We start from the raw sequence: 22,345 nt of genomic DNA, 5'->3' as shown, positions 1-22,345 counted from the left end.
AAGCCAGCATATGGTATGAGAATATACAAATTGGCAGATGAAAATAATAGAAAATTTACAAACAGATCCACCTATATGTGGAAGCATGATTCATGACAAAACAGGTGTTGAAGATCATTGGGGGAAAGGGTGTGTACAGCTTTCAGTATATGGTGCTGAGGCAATAGAGTGTCCATAAGAAAAAGATGGAAAGTGGATTCTTACCTCATCATACACAAAATGGGAAAAGTTAAAATGTTATGTTAGTAATTATAGTTTAATTATAAAATCTAAAATTATGCATTTAGAAGCAGAGCTCGGGGAAGAAATTGAAGAAGAAAATGAAACTGTCAAATGAAAACAACATTGGAGAAAAAGATGATACAGGAAAAACAGTGAAGTCATGGAAATTAGACATGAGAGAGGTGAGCAAAGTCAAATATACATTTAAAAGAGTGACATAACACCTGAGCTTTAAAATGTCAGTGTTTACAATATGACAGAAACACTGCATCACTTACTGACTTTGCTCATCCTGCTGAGTTACATGCCAGAAATCATAATGTGATCTACAGATTATTTAATAATGTTTCTACTGACAACTCAATTACACCATCATTTGTAGAAAACAAAGGACTGGAAATCACTTAACTTGGAGAGGGATGTGCTATCACTTTCTCAGTTTGGGAAAATTTGTCAAAAAGGCTTAACTAAGACTTATCAAATGACCGTTACACTTACTATTCTTTTACTTAGGGGCACCCTGTTTAACCTAACATACTTAGAAAGAGTAGTTTAAAATATTATTAATTCCATTGTATACTTGGCAATGTACAATTTTTAGACAATGGTTTTTCTTTTTTTGAGATGAAGTTTCTCTCTTGTTGCCCAGGCTAGAGTGCAGTGGCATAATCTTGGCACACTGCAACCTCTGCCTTTCTGGTTCAAGTGATCCTCCTGCCTCAGACTCCCAAGTAGCTAGGATTATAGGCATCCTCCACCATTCCCGGAGGTATTTTTACTAGAGAAGGGGTTTCACTGTGTTGGCCAGGCTGGTCTCAAACTCCTGACCTCAGGTGATCTGCCCGCCTCGGCCTCCCAAAGTGCTGGGATTACAGGCGTGAGCCACCGCTCCTGGCTGACAATGGTTTTTCTTAATTTATGCCTCAAATATGTTTTTATCAAAACCTTGCAGCTATAAAGGTAGATCACTCAATTTAGGGAAAATGGTTGCCATTTAATCTAATTGACAAAGCTAGTATTTATTTTCAAACTTATCTTTTAAATCAGACATCCTTCTGTCAGTAAAAGTCCCACTTGATTTTTCATCTCAAATAAATATGTTAATATATGCCTCCATGACAACCATCACATGGCTGAATTCTAATTCTAATATAGATTAAGTAGATAAGGCACAGAGCCTTACCATGTGTTGCCTGGATACAGTAAGGTACTGCTGCCTTCAGTGTTTCTTTGCTTTGCGCTTACTAAAGTCTCCAGAGAGATACGTCTTTAACACTAATAAGAGTATAGAAGAGGTAATCCCTATAAGTAAAATGTCCTCACTGTGTATTGTGGAACTGCTTCATTCTACAATATACTTAATTTATATAATAATATGGGCCAAGTACTCCATTTCTTAATAAAATCTGTATGAGACATGGAAAGAACAAGGCCTTACTGTAGTGCTTTGATTAAAGGAGGTTTCATAGATAGCATTGTTATAATTTTTCCCCGTTTTTGGAACCCTGGAGGTTTTTACATCCCAGGAGGTATGCATTTCTTTTGTGAAGTGAGAAGAGAGGCCGCATGATGCCTTAGCTGCCAATACACTCTCAGAAAGATCGGTATTGGGAAAAATGAGAGTTGAGGACCTGGAAATAGATTGCCTTAAAACTATCTAGGCCTACATACCTCTTAAGAAGCATTAGAGCAGCCTCAGATGTTCCTCAGTTTCAAGACCATGGGTATAGATGACAGGCCGAGTAGATCCATCATACGCATAATCGTAGACCCAACAAAAAGTCCAGACTTAATGAAAGAAAACCAGCGTTTAGAACATAAACTTTTCTCAAATAAGTAACAACTTGAATCTAAACATTGAAAGGACACTGTGTGCCTGGCTCTAGTAAAGTTGCTGGACCTCAGAGATAAAATTTTGGGAGGGAGCCAGAAAAACAGGTCCAGATATTTATAAAGGAGAAAATTATGTTGGCCTCAGATTTCATTCAGTGCAAGAAAATAGGCCATACTTAAAAGACTTTTTTTTTTTTTAATGACATCAGAATTGTTTATTTCACAACTGTAACATGAATTCTATAACCATTCTGGATGTTGGACATTTAGGCTGAATCTATTTTTTCATGATTATAATTAGCAAGTTGCCTTTTGGAAAGGCTATACAACTTTTTTTCTCATTTCTGAACATAAAATGTTGATGAAAAAAATATATTGGGAAAGACTTTTAAGAAAAGGATAGGTAACTTACAGATTTTTTATATCTATCCAAATAGTCCTTCAACTATAAGTCAATAGGCAAATAGCTTTAAATTTAAAATCATATAAAAATGATTTATTTGAGCCTTTATTGAGGCAACACTGGAGGACAGATCTTTTTTACTTGACGTTGAAAGGTAAAGATGTACTTGAAGCTGCTAATCAACCACATAAATACACTTGTTTGCATACAGTTTCAACTTCTTCAGCACAAAGATAAAGCATTAAGTTATCACGATACCCATCTCCAAAGGTTAGTTCATTGATGAAGTAAATAGAATCTTGGGCATGGTGTTCGCTTGATACCACGAATGCTGTTACCAAAAATCTTCCCAAGAAACATTAACTTTGCCCCTTTCTAGGTAAAACAAATTAAATCTGTAAAAGATCTTATATGCTTGAGTTAGAAAAACCCTGAATATATTTGGGTTGGTGACAAAAGTGAAATATAACACCCCTGCCACTTTGAACAAAACTACATAGATTGTGAACTGTAGTAAAATATGTCATATATTCGTTTTTGAGAAGCCATCTGAAAAAGAGTATTATGTTTTTCTTCAGTGGTAAAGAGTTGCAGTGTCTAAACCAAGTTTTCTGCTGGCTACACTCTGCTATTTCTGTTCTTGACCTCTATGGTTGACAGCAGCAGATGAGAAAAATGAAGTCTGTGATAAGTTTGTCTGTAAGAGAGCTGCAGTGCTCTTTATTACTGATCTTGCAGCCAGGGTGCAGGATACCCAGGTCATGAATTGGGTTCCTTAGTTCAGTTGCCCAGAGGATGCCAACTCATATTCCCAGAGCAGATCAAACTGCCAAGTAAAATGAGGATAGTGAAGCTGTATTAATTTTACTTCTCTCAGAAGAAAAAAAGGATGGTGTAGCTACCTCTCAAAAAGAGATTACCTACGAAAGAAGGAAAAATTAATCCAGAAAAACTTAGGGGCATCCATAAAATACCAGAGTCGTTTTTAGCCCAAGATCAACCATTAAAAGGAAGACCTCAAAGGTGTTTCATTTCCTATGTACATTAGTGTATCTGGTAAGTATTTGATTTGAACAAGTTACCTCTACCTGAACATGCTGTGTCTCTTTGTCTTGCTGTGACACTTTGGATAAGGTCTCTGCAGAAAATATAGAAGCAACTGACCAAAGAGTTGTTAATGAGAATACAGCTCTTATCTCTCACCAATGACTACATGGAAGAATTTAGAGCCTGTTTCAATAACAATATGTTGTTCATCCTTCAGTCAGTTGGAAAGAGACCAGAAGCAGGAGAGACAAGAGTACACGCTGGCCAATGGTGTTAGTAATGAAGAGAGAGAGGAGGAGAAGGAAAGAGATAGATGAGACAGAAAATGGAAGAGAAAGTGTTGAAAACAGAGGAGCCTCAAACTCAGTCTGCCCCTAATACTGATGAGGCACAGAAAACCAAGGACATTTCTATAAAGTTCATGAACACAGATGAGGAGGCTGAAGGTGGCCCAGATGCTGATTTCTTTAAGGAGAAATAGTACTGTGTGCTTCGGTTGGTTGGATCTTGAAGAGAATTCATTGTAAAATAAAAATTTGTCAGCCAGGCGCGGTGGCTCACACCTTTAAAACAAATACAAAAATTAGCTGGGCATGGTGGCATGTGCCTTTAGTACTAGCTACTCCAGAGGCTGAGGCAGGAGAATCGCTTGAACCTGGGAGGTGGAGGTTGTGGTGATCCGATATCTTGCCCCTGCACTCCAGCCTGAGCAACAAAGCGAGACTCTGTCTCTAAATAAATAAATAAGTAAATATAAAATAAAAAATTGTCTAAATCCATTGACAAGAAAAAAGTGACCAAAATCACACGCAAAAGAAATGAGAAATTTTACCTGAATAAGAAAATAATTCTTACTGATGAAGGGAAGTAGGTTCAGCGCTGGCCAGCGATGCAGAAATGCATCTTAAAGGATGCGAAGGAAGGGGATTGTAGTGGCATAAACCTTGAAAAATCAAAAGAAAGGCTTCAGGAAGTGGAAAAATTTGACAAAGAAGAGTAGAGGAAAAAAGTTAAGACAAAGCATATGGAGAAAAGACTTTAAAGGGGAAGCAAAAGAAGAAGCCAGCAAGGCCAAAGATGAAGGGAATGTCTTTTAGGATCTCAGTGGTAATAATGGGAAATTTGATTAATTCACTCTTAGATCCTCGTACATACAGAGGTCTGAAGAATCAGATAGCGAAGATATGGAAAATCAAATTAGTAGTTCCAGGAAAACCCATAGAAGGAAGAAAAGGAGCCACAGTAAAGTGGACAATGTGAAACTACTATTATAACACGTCGCAAATGAAAGAAGGCCAAGCGAGAATCCTCAGAGTCTCTGGATACAGTTCTGTCTTTAGCAGAAGACAAAGAGCTTAAATTTTATCTAAGAGCTTAAACTATATCTGCTCAAAATCAAAGCTAAATACTTCTGCTCTTCTCTCCTTGAAACCTGTGCTCATGACTGTGTGGGCCAGATGTCAAAAAAGCTTTGGAGTAGTTAAGTAACAAAAGTCCCATACCTAAAAGATCAGTGCAACTGCAGACTGAGGTAATGGTATGTCTGACACCCTTCTTCCCCATCAGATAATCTACTTAATATGAATGTGGATTATAAAAATTCCCCAGCCCGATTTCCAGCATGTGTATTGTTAGACTTTAGTCCATTTCTTTATTTTACTGCCAACTTGTAGAGTCTCCATTCATTTTTAGAAATTCTTGTCTTGTTTACTATACAGAATATAGTATGTACTATTTAATATTAAAGAAACTTTCTCACGATTTTGATGTTTTTAATGTTTCCAAGGAGTGAAAATGTGATGGAGGCACCCTGAGAAATGAATATTTTTAAATTGAGATGATCATTAATAGAACCTATTTCCTATTTCTAATAAAAGTAGAACATTTAGGAATAAATTCAACAAAATACATGCAAAATCTATAAGAACAACAAAACTCTACTGAGAAAAATTAAATATAGAAATAAATGAAGAGAGATGCCATATGGTTGGAAAACTCAATTAAATGACATTTCCCTCAAAATTGATCTGTAGATTCAACATAATCCCTAGCATAAATCCACGGGCCTTTTTGTAAAATTAGCAAGCTAATTCTAAAAGTTACATGGAAATGTAAAAGACTGAGAAAATCTGACAAATCTTAAAAACATAGCTGGAAGACTTGACTTTGCACCATAACTATAAAGCTGCAGTAATCAAGATAGCATGGTGCTGCCATAAGGATAAACTAATAAATTAATGCAATTGAACAGAGACCATAGACCCACTTATATAGTCCTTTGATTTCAAACAAATCCAAAGCAACCAAGTAGGGAAAGGAAAGTTTTGCAGTAAATGGTGCTGGGTCAACTAGATATCCACAAGCAAAAATATAAATCTCAATTTCTGTCTCGCATCATGCATATAAATCTATTTGAGATGAATCATACTACTAAATATAAAAAGCTAAAGCCATAAGAATTTAAGAAAACACCAGAGAATATCTTTATGACTTGGGGATAGGCAAAGATTTCTTAGGATGTAGAAAGCAGTCACTGTAAGAGAAAAGCTTTAAAGAACAGACTTCATTGAAAAAACCAAACTTGTGTTTATCAAAAGATACCACTAAGAAAACAAAAAACAAGCCACAGACTGAGAAAAATATTTGTAAAATGTATATTTGTCAAAGGAATATATAGCTAATTTATACAGCTCCATAACAAAAGGCCAAACAACCAGAAACTAAAAAGGAGGAATAGGGAACAAATGATTTGAAAAGACACTTTGTAACACAGACACTGCACAACGGAAGTTATTCAAATGGTCAGTAAGCATGTGATCAACGTCATTTGTCATCTGGGAAATGCAGGTTAAAATGAGAATGAGAAACCCACCATACTGTCTAAAATTAGATAGGATCTAGAGCAACTGGCATTCTTATACATTAGGTAAGAGGGTTAAATGGTACAACCACTTTAGGAAAAAGATCTGGCAGTTTCTTACAAAGTTAAATACACTTACCCAATGATTCAGCAGTTCTCCTAGATATTTGCCTAAGAGAAATGAAAATAAAAATCCACCAAAAAGATTCTTATGAGAAGTACATACATAATATATGTACATAATATAGCTTCATTCATACTAGCCAGAAACTGGAATAGCCCAGGTTTCCATCAGTAAGAGAATGGATAAACAGACTGTGGTTATTCATAAAATGAAACACTGGCAAATTATCTGTGAGGGAAAAGGATGAGAAAAGTCATTGCTTCTAGGGGATGGGGCAGGAACTGACTGGGAAGGATTTTGAAGGAACAAACTTTGGGTAGTGGTAATGATTTGGGTTACAAGGTATATGTATTTGTAAAAAACTTACGGAATGGTACACTTAAGATTGGTGCATTTCATTTATATAAATTTTGCCTCAAGAAATAAAAAAGAGCTTTAAAAAATCACAAGGAAGTACTTTTTTATGTCCATTAGATTGGCAAAAATGTTGGAGCATCCTGAACTTATCTTGCCCTGCTAGTGGTTATACAAATTGAATCAACCGTATAATACATTTGCATTAACTAATAAGTTGTGCATATATCAACTAAGCAACTCCACTCGGAGGCATAGAAACTCTTGGTAATCTACATAGAGAAATACATAATATGTTCCAGAAAACTGGAAACAACTCAGATATCCATCAATAAAAGACACAAATTGTGCCACATTCAAACATATCATCATGGATAAGTCTCATGAACAGAATAAAACCAAGAAACTTAAGAATACTTCCAATATGATTCCAGCCAACATAACTCCATCCAAAATTTTGCAAAATTAAGCAAGATATTTATTAGGGATATATATGGTAACACTATAAAGGAAAGCAAAAACAACAACAACAAAAAAGGATAGCTGGGGAGAAGGCATGGGAAAAAGGATTGGAATTGGAATGGGAAAGGCCATAAAAGGGACTTCAAAGTTATAAGTAATGTATTCTCTAAAGTGGCTAGTGGGAAAACAGGTGTTCATTTTACTATTCTGTATAACTTGCACATATGTTGAAAATACTATTTGGTTTGTATTCAGTATTTAATTTCTTGAGAAATTAGAGGTACACTTAAATAATCTTTAAGGCTACTTCATTAACAAAATATGATATGCAAAATATGAGAAGTAGGCTTTCCACTGTCACTAATTCAGTCATTCAAGTGTTTATCAATTGCCTGTACAGCTTGATATGGATGTGACATTAGTGGCCTTATTTGGAAGCCACAGTTTTGGTGGCTGTATCTTAAAAGTGAATTAGAAGAACTACTGAAATCTAAAATGATTGGGATTTATATTGGTACAGTATACATCTTCTGAGACTGTTTCTCAGAAGTTCCGCCATTATTGCTTCAAGAAGGGAAAGAAAATTATGGATTTTCATTTATGTGATGGGTAAATGAAACCATCAGAAAAGGCAGAAGTAATTTTTTTGGCCTTTGGAATGAATCTCCTTCGATAGAATTCTTTTAAAATAGGATGGGCCAGATAACTGAGAGGGCCCGGCTTTGACCTCCTTCCACTAATGCTGGTTCAGCTGACTTCTCAAAGCACATTTTTATGAGTTGAGCTGATTATTGATCCATCAATGAATTTACCTTAAAACCAGGTCATGGAGAATGTCTCCCATAATATATTTTCTTGCAACTTCACTGTGATAAAAATTCTCAGGATGCTGTGGCTAATATCTAGATCTTAATGGTTATGTTGAATCCTAAACATTTTCAAGATATTTATAGATTTTTTCATCTCTACATTTCCTGAAAAATCTGTGAATATTTTTCATTAAATTAACTTGCCAAGAAAATTAAGGTTGGACACTGTGGCTGCAATATAGTCCTACATTTGTAGCTTTAAATGTTAAGGGCTTACCCCAACCCTTTACTCTTTGTAAGTATTCAAACATTCCTTTGGATAACAAATAATAAATTCATAGTGCTAGATATCCAGCAAGATGACAGTCTGGTTGCTTATATGAAGTACTTAAATATACACAATTGCAATTCCAAAGCCTTATTGCTTCATTTATCACAGGAAGTGCCAGAGTTCTGCAATATTTTGTAAGAAAAGCTACTCGACTTGCATGAACTCTCATAGGAATGACCATGAATATTATGCCAATTTCATCCTAAGTATTGAAGTTAAGGTTCTAAATGACATTTAATGGTATGATTTATTTTCTATCTTAAACTTTATAGGGCACAAAGCAAGATCCTATCCTTTCATATTGCTTTTTTATTTTTAAAGAGTCTGACTAATGATAAAAATCTAAACTTAAAAACTTTCAAATGATTTATGATATTTCATTTATTTTTCAAAGGATTGGGGTGTCACCAGTAAGCCTATTAGAATTGTAGGTTTAAAGTTCCTTGATTTTAAAAAAAGACCAGCTGCATAAACAAGTTTTGAGCTTTGTAATTTAATTCTATGTGATTTTTTTTAATACTTCAAAGTACCAAAGTAGGCAGTTTTTCTTAGGTCATAAATAGTTGTTTATGTCATTATGATTTCAAACTTTCAAGTACATTTTAAGATCTACTTTTTAAAAATATTGATTTTTTTTATTGTGTTCATTACAACCTCAGGACATTTCTTTCTGTCTACCTAAATCTCCCTTTCTTCATGGGCTGACAGCAACAAAGGTAGAACATGAAGAAACTGGAGGAAGCCTCCTTTTAAAAAATTGGAATTCTGTAGTCAAGTATATATAATCCAGTGTCTTTGAGAAGTGTTGTGAAACCACTTTAAAGCTGTTTTTTAATGATACTTTTAAGTTTGGGATAATTGTAAATTTGCATGCAGTTACAGGAGATAATATATGTTCCATGCACCGCTTACACAATCCTCCCAGTGGTAACATCCAGGATATTAACACTGATGCATTCTAGATCTTATTCAGATTTTCCTAGTTTTTCTCGACCTCATTTGTGTGTGTATTTATTTAGTTCTATCTAATTCTTATCAGATGTGTAGCTTCTTGTATCTACTACAGTCAAGATGAACATTTCCATCACAAAGATTCCATCATGTTGGCCTTTTATAATCACACTCATCTACCTTCCCACTTCCCACCCCTGTCCCTAACCCCTGGCAACCACTAATCTGTCCCCTATTTCCATAATTTTTCCATTTTAATAATGTTATTTAAATGGATCCTTAGATTTAACTTTTTTGATTTAACTTTTTTAAATTTAACTTTTTCATTCTCTTGAGATTATCTCGAGATTAATATTATTTCCTTGAGATTCATCCAACTTGTGTTTATTAATAACTTGTTCATTTTGATTACTAAGTGGTATTCCATTAAAATCAATTTTGATTTTTAGTTTATACGCACACATAAAATGTGAAGCAATAATGCAAAATATCAGTTTAAAAGGTGTTTAGGACATTGTTGAAATTAACCTATTAAAATTACATATTTTTTGTCATTTTAGTCATTTGGATTGGATTTGTCTATGGCTTAATATGCTAAGACTGAATGAATCATCACCTGTATACTGAACATATAGTTCCAGTGGGAACATTCTATTCCCTAACTCATTTTAATAAAAACTGTGAGGTTGGAGATACAAGAGAAGTTCCTTGTTCTTATTCCAGCAGATTTGCTATTTAGTTTTTTCTTTCCTTTTACAGCCTGTGATTACCCACATAACTCTCTTCATATAACCTGTTACCTAAGTAATTCTTCTTCCCCTTGTGCCTGTTTGCTTTTTCAACTAAATGATTAAGTGTCTTAATTTCTAGGCTGATTAAGATACTTCTTTCCTCCTTCCTCCCTAAATTCACGTACTCTTTCTCTGCCCTGAAAGAAAGGGGTAAGGTGATGAGTACCAAGAATAAAAGTATTTGGCTTCATGTGGGAGGCCGGAGAAGGCTTCCCTAAGGAGGATACGTTTAAGCAAAAATCTGATGGATGAATAAGAGTCAACTAGGAGAATAGGAGGAAGAAATAGCCTTTCAAACAGAGGAAAGAAAGGGCATGGGCAAAGACCCTGTGGTGGGAAGGAGCAAAGCAAGCAGGAAGAATTGGAATCAAGCCAAGTGGAGAATGGGCTCAGAGAACCAAGGGAATATATGGTATGAAATTAGACTGGAGAGGGAGGCGGAGTTCAGACCTTATAGGGCTTTTTAGGTCATATTTAATAAAGATCAGTGCTTATTCTAAGACTAAGGAGAAACAAATACAAGGTTTTAAGCATGAAGTTGACCAGATTTGCAATCTGTAAAGATCCTTTTGGCTGCAGCGTGGATGGTGCTTTGGGGTAAAGGGTGGAAGTGTCTTGACTGGTTACAGGCCATTTTAGTGGGGTACACTGGAGAGGATGGACCTTGGGGTAAAGTTATAGTGGTGCAGTTATAGAAAAGATAACAGATTTAATCCTTAAATCCCAACAGATATGTTGTATTAGAAATGGGAGAGGAAAGAGAACTATATTAAAAATAACTACTAGATTTCTGATTATAGCATTTAGACAGTGAGGGAATTCCAGCAGCAGATCACATTTTGGGAACATCATGCATTTCAGAGGTAGAACATTTCAGATGGCTTTGAGACACACAAGAGGAAAGGTCAAATAGTAATAATGATAATAGTCAATATTTTTGAGCATTTACAGTTATGACAGCATTTTTTAAGCTGAGGACATGGAAACACAGAAATGTTGAGAGACTTGTCCAATGTCAGACAGTAAGTGGAAGAAACAGGATTTGAATCTATGTAGTTCACCTCCAGAGCCCATGCACCTTATCATTCTGTATGCTGTCTGTGTAGACAGATATGGACCTACAGATATGTAGGTGTGGAGCTCATAGAAGGGGTCTGGACTAGAGATTAAAAGTACAGAACAAAAATGTTCATTTTTATTTACATCTCTTTGAAATGGATGAGATATCCTAGGGAGAGAATATAAAGTGAGACATGATGTTTACCTTGAAGCTCTTCAGCATTCAGTGGCCAAAGATGGCAATATAGGCAGAAGGAAAGACCAGGGACTTCTGATGGATATAAAATAAGAGAAAGGGGATGTTAGGGAGATAATGAACAATGGTGGTTTTACTGCTAACATGTCCAGTAAGATGAAGACTGAATGGTGTCTGTGGACAACTTTGACAGAAGGGTCTTGGAGGAGTGGCGTAGTGGGGCTCAAGCACATATGAGGAGTGAATAGGAGATGAGGCATGAAGTCAGAGCATTTAGGCAACTCTGTAGAGAAGTTTATTTGAAGCAGGAAGTGTCTAGATAGGCCTGTGAGCTATAGCTGGAGGGAGATGTGGGGCCAAATGGTTTTGTTTTGCTGTTATTTTAAAGGAAGAGACTAGGGTTTGTTTAAAAACCAGTGCAAAAAGATCTGCGTAAGAAGAAGAGGTTGATTATATAAACAAGAGAAGGAATAATTTTTTCATGTTGTTGGGAAAACGGGAGAGAATGGGATTAGGCATAGGCAGAGGGTCTGGCCTTTGGAAGGAGGAGGGGCACCACTTTGGTGTGTCAAGTCCGGAGTAGGAAGGACTGGAGCCACTTTGGTAGGTTGTATGTGATACCAGGAAGGAGAGTGACTTTCCATCAGATAACTTCTGTTTCCTTTGGAAAATGAAGGTGAAATGATCTAGAGAGAGCATGAAGAGGAGAATAGTACTGAAGGTTTGAGGAGTTAAGGAGAGCAGGTTTAGTGTCAGGCATCAAAGAGGCTGGCTCTTGTGTTTCCAAAAATAATCTGGGCAGTGAGTTTCCTAGTTGACCACAAACATCCTTTTCTGAGCAGTTGCAGAGTTGGAGGAGATGAGAATTTGTAGGACACAGAGACTTAGGCTGCTCTAAATGTGGTTTCTGTATCGTGTGTGTCTGTTTCTCCTGAGAGTGAGGTCAGTATTAAAGCTGAGAAGGAGACGGGAGGCATGAGATGTTCTGTGGAAATTTTTAAACACATTTTTTTAAAGCAAACATCTGTAGTGATTTAAATTATTTTATTGAAAGTGTCTTCTGACACATCACATGTTATCTTACATTTTACTTATTTTAGAGAACAGTTTATTCACCAGCAAGGCTCTTCAACTGGCTTTTTAAGGACAGGGCCCCTATCTCACTAAGCAAGCTGCTGAGTGTGTGTCCCACAGGTATTCACTAAATAAATGGTGAGAAAAGCGCTAGATATTGCAACTCTGCTGGTACTGTGGCTACATTTTATTTGGCCAAGGGATTTTTTGCTTTATATTTTTTTGTAAACCTTACTAAATAGATGTTCTCATTTGAAATTATAATGATCTCCATTTTTTTAATGTGCCAAGAGAGTGATTTTCCCTTACCCAATTAAAAGTTTGATTTATTTAATGTAACTGAGAAGTGTGAATCATAAATGAAACATTATATGTATTTCTTTTTCATATGTTTTAAGTTATGAAAATGTGTTTGCTTGAACTACCATATTCTAAGATTTTGATACATTTTGTAGTGACTCGTCTGGATGTTTTCTATTCCAGAAAATATGAAATTTTAGTTTCAATTTTTCATAAAAAAATATATTGAATATGATAGCTTTAATGTTAACTCTATTAATTTAGATTGGCCTAGGAACCACAGAATGCTTACACAAACATTCTAAAGAACATACTAAGAAATATTTTATTTTTACCATAGGTAAAAAGATGATGAGTTTCTCTAAATATAGGTGGCTTTTTTTTTTTTGGCCAATATACAAATAAAGATTCGTCTAAAGCTGGTTCTCTAAAGGTGTGGTATATCAATACTAACATATAAAGTTGCTTTCTGCCCCTTTGCAAGATTGTGTCTCCGTTCTTCATGCTGCCATGCCCCTGCTGAGACTCTCTTCATACTGACTAGATTGTTTTCTGTTTCAGTCAGGTTTTGAAGTGTTCGCATTTTTTTTTCTACTGTATCTTTGCCTCGTTGTCCATCTATGGCTATAGGAAGCTCATCCTGGGAGTGGAGGAACAGATGTTCTGTCATTGCCACATTCTTCTGGACACAGACTGGAGGACTATAGGAATGTAAGCATTTGCTGAAACATAGTACTCTTTTCTGTTTCTAAGCACCTATTCATTATTGCTGTCATCGACCCTTATGTTCTCCATCTTTCCCAGGGTTCCTTGCTTCCTTCAATCTGTGATCACTTTAAGTATGGTCTTTCCTCTTCCCTTCACCTATAGTCTCAGGTGAATCTTCTTCCCCCTTTACCAAGTACACAAGGTAATTGTACTCTAACACCCTAGGAAAACCTGAAGTCTTTGTGCAGCCAGCCTGTCCTGGACAAGGGCAGAGAGCTTCAGGAGCTTGCCTTTCAAGAAGTACCCAGTTGAACCTAGGGAGCTTCAGTCCTCAGGAACAAATGTGAAAGAAGATCTAGCTAGACAAACTGTGAAAAGAATACATTTACCTGCCATGACCTTTACATTGGTTATGAGGATAGCTCAGAAGTCTCTTTGCATCACTATATGTACCCTACTTGTGTGGATATTTTGTGATATGGTCTTCAAAACTGGAACAAGGCATGGCATACCAGCTTGAAAGAATATTTTTAGATTCAGGCTCCATGGTGGTTACCATGTGACTGCTTAAGCCACAGCTGCTTCTAAAACACCTTTGCCATACTTAACTTTTTCTGATTTAATTAGATCATATAGTTAGTGTCATTAATTTGGGATGGAAGCACCCTTCTGTCATGACTACTGTGCCTCACAAGTTTGAAAATGATTCACCATGCAGTATTAAAAAGTAAAATGATTTTATTACTTTCATCAAGAGGCCATATGATACAAAGGTAGCTGTTCAGGATAAAGATGAAAAAGTGAGTAGGAAAAGAAAATTAAAGTTTTTTACTTTATTTCCTGAGATTTATTATTTCTGGCACTATTTTTGGATTTTGGGTTCTATATTTTAGAAGGTAAAATCTCAGTCGAGACTCGGGAGTTCTGTGTTTTATTCAATTAGAAAGTTTTGATGTATTTGGAAAGTCCTGTAATTTTCCTATTGTCCAAGTAAAAATGGCCATGATTCCATAGTAGAAGCTTATGGAGAATATGTGTGAAGGTACTGAAAGATGATTACATAATAATCAGAAACAAAAGTTAAGCATTTCTTTGGTTTTGTAACTTCATATAATTCAAGAGATAGTATTTAAGTCATATTCATGTATATATTTAAAAAATCTTAGTACTTTACTAAAGTGGTAAACTTTCATATTACACAGTTTGATAAGGCAAATATCTTTATGACTTTTGTGTAAGATCCTAAATACTGTTATTTTTTCAAAAAATATAGATGTGGCCTTAATGATATGCTAATAATACTGTTTTGTAGTTTTCTCTTAAAAGTTTGTAAATCCAGTTTTCTTTTTTTAGGTGTGTTGAAGAAAGTATGCACATCTTATCTTCTGAACATTTTGATGGAATTAACCACAAACTTCATGCAAGAACAGTAAAAGGTATTTTGTTAAATAATTTTTGCATATTGATGTAGTGCTCTTAATTTCTAGATTTGCCTCACAAAGGCCTACCTTAAATCAACTGCAATGGATACTGCTTCACAGAGTAGATTTTGTAAGAGAAGTTTCTTAATCATAAAATATATTTCTTCTGTACCAAGTCATATGATATTTCTTTCAGAAAGTGCTTGTGCAGACTAAATTTCAGTATTAGTAGTTTGAAATAACATCATTTATTTTCACCATGCACTTGTATATATTTTTATATGCAGAGTACATTGTAGTCATGTATTTAAAACATGCCCATGAGATAGATATGAAATTAATCAGGAAAGATAGGACAGCTGCATTCATTTCCTACCTTGCTTTCCTTGGAGTTCTTCAGAATAGATGTGTTTAAGAGCAAATCCAAAGCGAGCACCTTACTGTGCATACCTCTTACCATTAGGATGATATTAAATGGCATGGTGAGCCCTTAAAAAGGTAAGCACCCTCTTGAGAACGCCAGAATAGCTTGAGCTCCATTCCCAGATCCAACACTATAAGCCACATAGACCTAACAGACATCTGTAGAATACTCCACTTAAAGAACAGAACACACATTCAAGTGCATACGGAACACTCTTCAGGATAGAGTATTAAGACATAAAATTAGCCTCAATACATGTAAAAAGGATTGAAATGATACTAAAGTATGTTCTCTGACCACTATAGAATACAATTAGAAATAAGTAACAAAAGGAAATTTGGGAAATGCACAAATATGTAGAAATTAAATGATATACTCCTAATTTGGGAAATGCACAGATATGTGGAAATTAAATAATATACTTCTAAATAATCAGAGTCAAAGAAGAAATCACAAGGGAAAATAGAAAATATCTTGAGATAAATTAACCTAAAGCACTACATACCAAAATTTATGGGCTGCAACTTTAAAAAGCAGTGTTTAAAGAGAAATTTATAGCTATAAATCCTTATTTTTTTCAAAAAAAGAAAGATCTCAAATTGATAACCCAACTTTTCACCTTAAGAACCTAGAAAAAGAAGAGCACACTAAACCTAAACAAGCAGAAGGAAGAAAATAATACAGATGAAAGTGCAAATGAATGAAATAAAGAATAAAAACAATAGAGAAAATCAATAAAAGCAAAAGTTGGTTCGAAAGATCAGCAAAATTGATGAACCTTTGGCTAGACTAACCAGGGTAAAAGAATAATCAGCAGTGAAAGAGGGGATATCACTACTGACTCTACAGAAATTTTAAAAAGGTAATTATATGCCAAAATATTTGGTGACTTAGATGAAATGGATAAATTCCTAAAAAACAAAAACTACCAAAACAGAGTCAAGAAGACAGAGAAAATATGAACCTATAAGAAGTTAAGTGATTGAATTATAATTTTAAAAATTTCCCCCTTCACACACACAAAACGCAGGCCCATATGTCCTCACTGTGAATTCTACCAAAAATTCAGAAAAGAATTCATACCAATCTTTTACAAACTTCTCCAAAAAATACAAGAAGAGAGAATACTTCCTGACTGATTCTGTGAGGCCAGTGTATTACCCTGATAAAAATGGACAAGACAACAACAACACAAGAAAACTATAGACCAGTATCTTTGGTCTATAGTTCTGATGTAAAAATTCTTGGCCAGGTGTGGTGGCTCACACCTGTAATCCCAGCACTTTGGGAGGCTAAGGCAGGTGGATCACCTGAGTTCAGGAGTTCAAGACCAGCCTAGCCACCATGGTGAAACCGCGTCTCTACTAAAAATACAAAAATTAGATGAGCGTGGTGGTGAATGCCTGTGATCCCAGCTACTCTGGAGGCTGAGGCAGATGAATAGCTTGAACCCAGGAGACGGAGGTTGCAGTGAGCCAAAATTACACCATTGCACTCCAGCCTGGATGACAAGAGCAAGACTCTGTCTTAAACTAACAAACAAAAATTCTCAACAAAATACTGGAAAATTAAATCTAGCGACATATGAAAAGCATTAAAACCAAGACCAAATGGGATATATGTAAGGAATGCAAGATTGGTTTGACATATGAAAAATCAGTGTTAACACCACATTAATAGAATAGAGAACAGAAGTCACCTGATAATCTTAATAGACACAGAAAAGCACTTGACAAAATCTAAGTCCCTTTTATCATACAAACACTGAACAAACTAGGAATAGAAGGGAACTTCCTCACCCTGATAAAGAGAATCTACAGAAACTACACAGCTAACATCATACTTAATGGTGAAAAACTGAAAGTGTGCCCTCTAAGATCAGGAATAAGACAAGAATGTGTTATCTTACTATTTCTATTTAACATTGTACTGGAGGTTCTAAGCAGGACAGTTAGGTAAGAAAAAGAAAAGCATCCAGATTGGAAAGGCAGAAGAAAAACGTTCTCTATTTGTAGATGACATCTTGTATGTAAAAAAATCTTAAGGAATCCACTAAAAAATTCTTAGAACTGGGGGGGAGGAGCCAAGATGGCTGAATAGGAACAGCTCCGGTCTACAGCTCCCAGCGTGAGCGACGCAGAAGACGGGTGATTTCTGCATTTCCATCTGAGGTACCGTGTTCATCTCACGAGGGAGTGCCAGACAGCGGGCGCAGGTCAGTGGGTGAGCGCACCGTGCGCCAGCCGAAGCAGGGGCGAGGCATTGCCTCACTCGGGAAGCGCAAGGGGTCAGGGAGTTCCCCTTCCAGGGGTGACAGACGGCACCTGGAAAATCGGGCCACTCCCACCCGAATACTGTGCTTTTCCGACGGGCTTAGGAAACGGTGCCCCAGGAGAGTATAGCCCGCACCTGGCTCAGAGGGTCCTACGCCCACGGAGTCTCGCTGATTGCTAGCACAGCAGTCTCAGATCAAACAGCAAGTCGGCAGCGAGGCTGGGGGAGGGGCGCCCGCCATTGCCCAGGCTCGCTTAGGTAAACAAAGCAGCCTGGAAGCTTGAACTGGGTGGAGCCCACCACAGCTCAAGGAGGCCTGCCTGCCTCTGTAGGCTCCACCTCTGGGGGCAGGGCACAGACAAACAAAAAGACAGCAGTAACCTCTGCAGACTTAAATGTCCCTGTCTGACAGCTGTGAGGAGAGCAGTGGTTCTCCCAGCACGCAGCTGGAGATCTGAGAACGGGCTGACTGCCTCCTCAAGTGGGTCCCTGACCCCTGACCCCCGAGTAGCCTAACTGGGAGGCACCCCCCAGCAGGGGCAGACTGACACCTCACACGGCAGGCCAGGTACTCCAACAGACCTGCAGCTGAGGGTTTTGTCTGTTAGAAGGAAAACTAACAGAAAGGACATCCACACCAAAAACCCATCTGTACATCACCATCATCAAAGACCAAAAGTAGATAAAACCACAAAGATGGGGAAAAAACAGAGCAGAAAAACTGGAAACTCTAAAAACCAGAGTACCTCTCCTCCTCCAAAGGAACGCAGTTCCTCACCAGCAACGGAACAAAGCTGGACGGAGAATGACTTTGACGAGCTGAGAGAAGAAGGCTTCAGACGATCAAATTACTCCGAGCTACGGGAGGATATTCAAACCAAAGGCAAAGAAGTCGAAAACTTTGAAAAAAATTTAGAAGAATGTATAACTAGAATAACCAATACAGAGAAGTGCTTAAAGGAGCTGATGGAGCTGAAAACCAAGGCTCGAGAACTACGTGAAGAATGCAGAAGCCTCAGGAGCCGATGCGATCAAATGGAAGAAAGGGTATCAGCCCTGGAAGATGAAATGAATGAAATGAAGCGAGAAGGGAAGTTTAGAGAAAAAAGAATAAAAAGAAACGAGCAAAGCCTCCAAGAAATGTGGGACTATGTGAAAAGACCAAATCTACGTCTGATTGGTGTACCTGAAAGTGATGGGGAGAATGGAAACAAGTTGGAAAACACTCTGCAGGATATTATCCAGGAGAATTTCCCCAATCTAGCAAGGCAGGCCAACATTCAGATTCAGGAAATACAGAGAACGCCACAAAGATACTCCTCAAGAAGAGCAACTCCAAGACACATAATTGTCAGATTCACCAAAGTTGAAATGAAGGAAAAAATGTTAAGGGCAGCCAGAGAGAAAGGTCGGGTTACCATCAAAGGGAAGCCCATCAGACTAACAGCGGATCTCTCGGCAGAAACCCTACAAGCCAGAAGAGAGTGGGGGCCAATATTCAACATTCTTAAAGAAAAGAATTTTCAACCCAGAATTTCATATCCTGCCAAACTAAGCTTCATAAGTGAAGGAGAAATAAAATACTTTACAGACAAGCAAATGCTGAGAGATTTTGTCACCACCAGGCCTGCCCTGAAAGAGCTCCTGAAGGAAGCGCTAAACATGGAAAGGCACAACCGGTACCAGCCACTGCAAAATCATACCGAAATGTAAAGACCATCGAGACTAGGAAGAGACTGCATCAACTAACGAGCAAAATATCCAGCTAACATCATAATGACAGGATCAAATTCACACATAACAATATTAACTTTAAATGTAAATGGACTAAATGCTCCAATTAAAAGACACAGACTGGCAAACTGGATAAAGACTCAAGACCCATCAGTGTGCTGTATTCAGGAAACCCATCTCACGTGCAGAGACACACATAGGCTCAAAATAAAAGGATGGAGGAAGATCTACCAAGCAAATGGAAAACAAAAAAAGGCAGGGGTTGCAATCCTAGTCTCTGATAAAACAGACTTTAAACCAACAAAGATCAAAAGAGACAAAGAAGGCCATTACATAATGGTAAAGGGATTAATTCAACAAGAAGAGCTAACTATCCTAAATATATATGCACCCAATACAGGAGCACCCAGATTCATAAAGCAAGTCCTGAGTGACCTACAAAGAGACTTAGACTCCCACACATTAATAATGGGAGACTTTAACACCCCACTATCAACATTAGACAGATCAACGAGACAGAAAGTCAACAAGGATACCCAGGAATTGAACTCAGCTCTGCACCAAGCGGACCTAATAGACATCTACAGAACTCTCCACCCCAAATCAACAGAATATACATTTTTTTCAGCACCACACCACACCTATTCCAAAATTGACCATATACTTGGAAGTAAAGCTCTCCTCAATAAATGTAAAAGAACAGAAATTGTAACAAACTTTCTCTCAGATCACAGTGCAATCAAGCTAGAACTCAGGATTAAGAATCTCACTCAAAACCGCTCAACTACGTGGAAACTGAACAACCTGCTCCTGAATGACTACTGGGTACATAACGAAATGAAGGCAGAAATAAAGATGTTCTTTGAAACCAACGAGAACCAAGACACAACATACCAGAATCTCTGGGATGCATTCAAAGCAGTGTGTAGAGGGAAATTTATAGCACTAAATGCCCACAAGAGAAAGCAGGAAAGATCCAAAATTGACACCCTAACATCACAATTAAAAGAACTAGAAAAGCAAGAGCAAACACATTCAAAAGCTAGCAGAAGGCAAGAAATAACTAAAATCAGAGCAGAACTGAAGGAAATAGAGACACAAAAAACCCTTCAAAAAATAAATGAATCCAGGAGCTGGTTTTTTGAAAGGATCAACAAAATTGATAGACCGCTAGCAAGATTAATAAAGAAAAAAAGAGAGAAGAATCAAATAGATGCAATAAAAAATGATAAAGGGGATATCACCACCGATCCCACAGAAATACAAACTACCATCAGAGAATATTACAAACACCTCTATGCAAATAAACTAGAAAATCTAGAAGAAATGGATAAATTCCTCAACACATACACCCTCCCAAGACTAAACCAGGAAGAAGTTGAATCTCTGAATAGACCAATAACAGGAGCTGAAATTGTGGCAATAATCAATAGCTTACCAACCAAAAAGAGTCCAGGTCCAGATGGATTCACAGCCGAATTCTACCAGAGGTACAAGGAGGAGCTGGTACCATTCCTTCTGAAACTATTCCAATCAATAGAAAAAGAGGGAATCCTCCCTAACTCATTTTATGAGGCCAGCATCATCCTGATACCAAAGCCTGGCAGAGACACAACAAAAAAAGAGAATTTTAGACCAATATCCTTGATGAACATTGATGCAAAAATCCTCAATAAAATACTGGCAAACAGAATCCAGCAGCACATCAAAAAGCTTATCCACCATGATCAAGTGGGCTTCATCCCTGGGATGCAAGGCTGGTTCAATATACGCAAATCAATAAATGTAATCCAGCATATAAACAGAACCAAAGACAAAAACCACATGATTATCTCAATAGATGCAGAAAAGGCCTTTGACAAAATTCAACAACCCTTCATGCTAAAAACTCTCAATAAATTAGGAATTGATGGGACGTATCTCAAAATAATAAGAGCTATTTATGACAAACCCACAGCCAATATCATACTGAATGGGCAAAAACTGGAAGCATTCCCTTTGAAAACTGGCACGAGACAGGGATGCCCTCTCTCACCACTTCTATTCAACATAGTGTTGGAAGTTCTGGCCAGGGCAATTAGGCAGGAGAAGGAAATCAAGGGTATTCAAGTAGGAAAAGAGGAAGTCAAATTGTCCCTGTTTGCAGATGACATGATAGTATATCTAGAAAACCCCATTGTCTCAGCCCAAAATCTCCTTAAGCTGATAAGCAACTTCAGCAAAGTCTCAGGATACAAAATCAATGTGCAAAAATCACAAGCATTCTTATACATCAATAACAGACAAACAGAGAGCCAAATCATGAGTGAACTCCCATTCACAATTGCTTCAAAGAGAATAAAATACCTAGGAATCCAACTTACAAGGGATGTGAAAGACCTCTTCAAGGAGAACTACAAACCACTGCTCAAGGAAATAAAAGAGGATACAAACAAATGGAAGAACATTCCATGCTCATGGGTAGGAAGAATCAATATCATGAAAATGGCCATCCTTCCCAAGGTAATTTACAGATTCAATGCCATCCCCATCAAGCTACCAATGACTTTCTTCACAGAATTGGAAAAAACTACTTTAAAGTTCATATGGAACCAAAAAAGAGCCTGCATCGCCAAGTCAATCCTAAGCCAAAAGAACAAAGCTGGAGGCATCACACTACCTGACTTCAAACTATACTACAAGGCTACAGTAACCAAAACAGCATGGTACTGGTACCAAAACAGAGATATAGATCAATGGAACAGAACAGAGCCGTCAGAAATAATGCCACATATCTACAAGTATCTGATCTTTGACAAACCTGACAAAAACAGGAAATGGGGAAAGGATTCCCTATTTAATAAATGGTGCTGGGAAAACTGGCTAGCCATATGTAGAAAGCTGAAACTGGATCCCTTCCTTACACCTTATACAAAAATCAATTCAAGATGGATTAAAGACTTAAATGTTAGACCTAAAACCATAAAAA

At 37.1% G+C, this 22,345-nt stretch overlaps 1 protein-coding gene across 19 annotated transcripts in view; it reads left to right on the top strand.

Moving 5' to 3' along the window:
• ZNF438 (zinc finger protein 438) overlaps positions 1-22,345 on the top strand; it is a 188,492-nt gene that overhangs the window by 103,641 nt on the left and 62,506 nt on the right. For 4 of the 19 annotated variants that reach the window (XM_063669733.1, XM_063669735.1, XM_063669732.1 and 1 more), the window contains 3 exons: positions 288-404; positions 13,382-13,527; positions 14,878-14,960. The exons of 1 other annotated variant lie outside the window; for it this stretch is intronic. In XM_063669733.1, the coding sequence (XP_063525803.1) occupies positions 321-404; positions 13,382-13,527; positions 14,878-14,960 (313 nt within the window). In that variant the 5' untranslated portion in view covers positions 288-320. Of the gene's footprint in view, positions 1-287; positions 405-13,377; positions 13,528-14,877; positions 14,961-17,550; positions 17,585-22,345 lie in introns of those variants that run through there. 14 more of the 19 variants (XM_063669736.1, XM_063669737.1, XM_054435307.2 and 11 more) reach the window with 8 other exon arrangements.

Source organism: Pongo pygmaeus, chromosome 8, assembly GCF_028885625.2.
Source record: "Pongo pygmaeus isolate AG05252 chromosome 8, NHGRI_mPonPyg2-v2.0_pri, whole genome shotgun sequence".
Lineage (NCBI taxonomy): Eukaryota > Metazoa > Chordata > Mammalia > Primates > Hominidae > Pongo > Pongo pygmaeus.
This window is presented reverse-complemented; position numbering and strand designations above follow the sequence as displayed.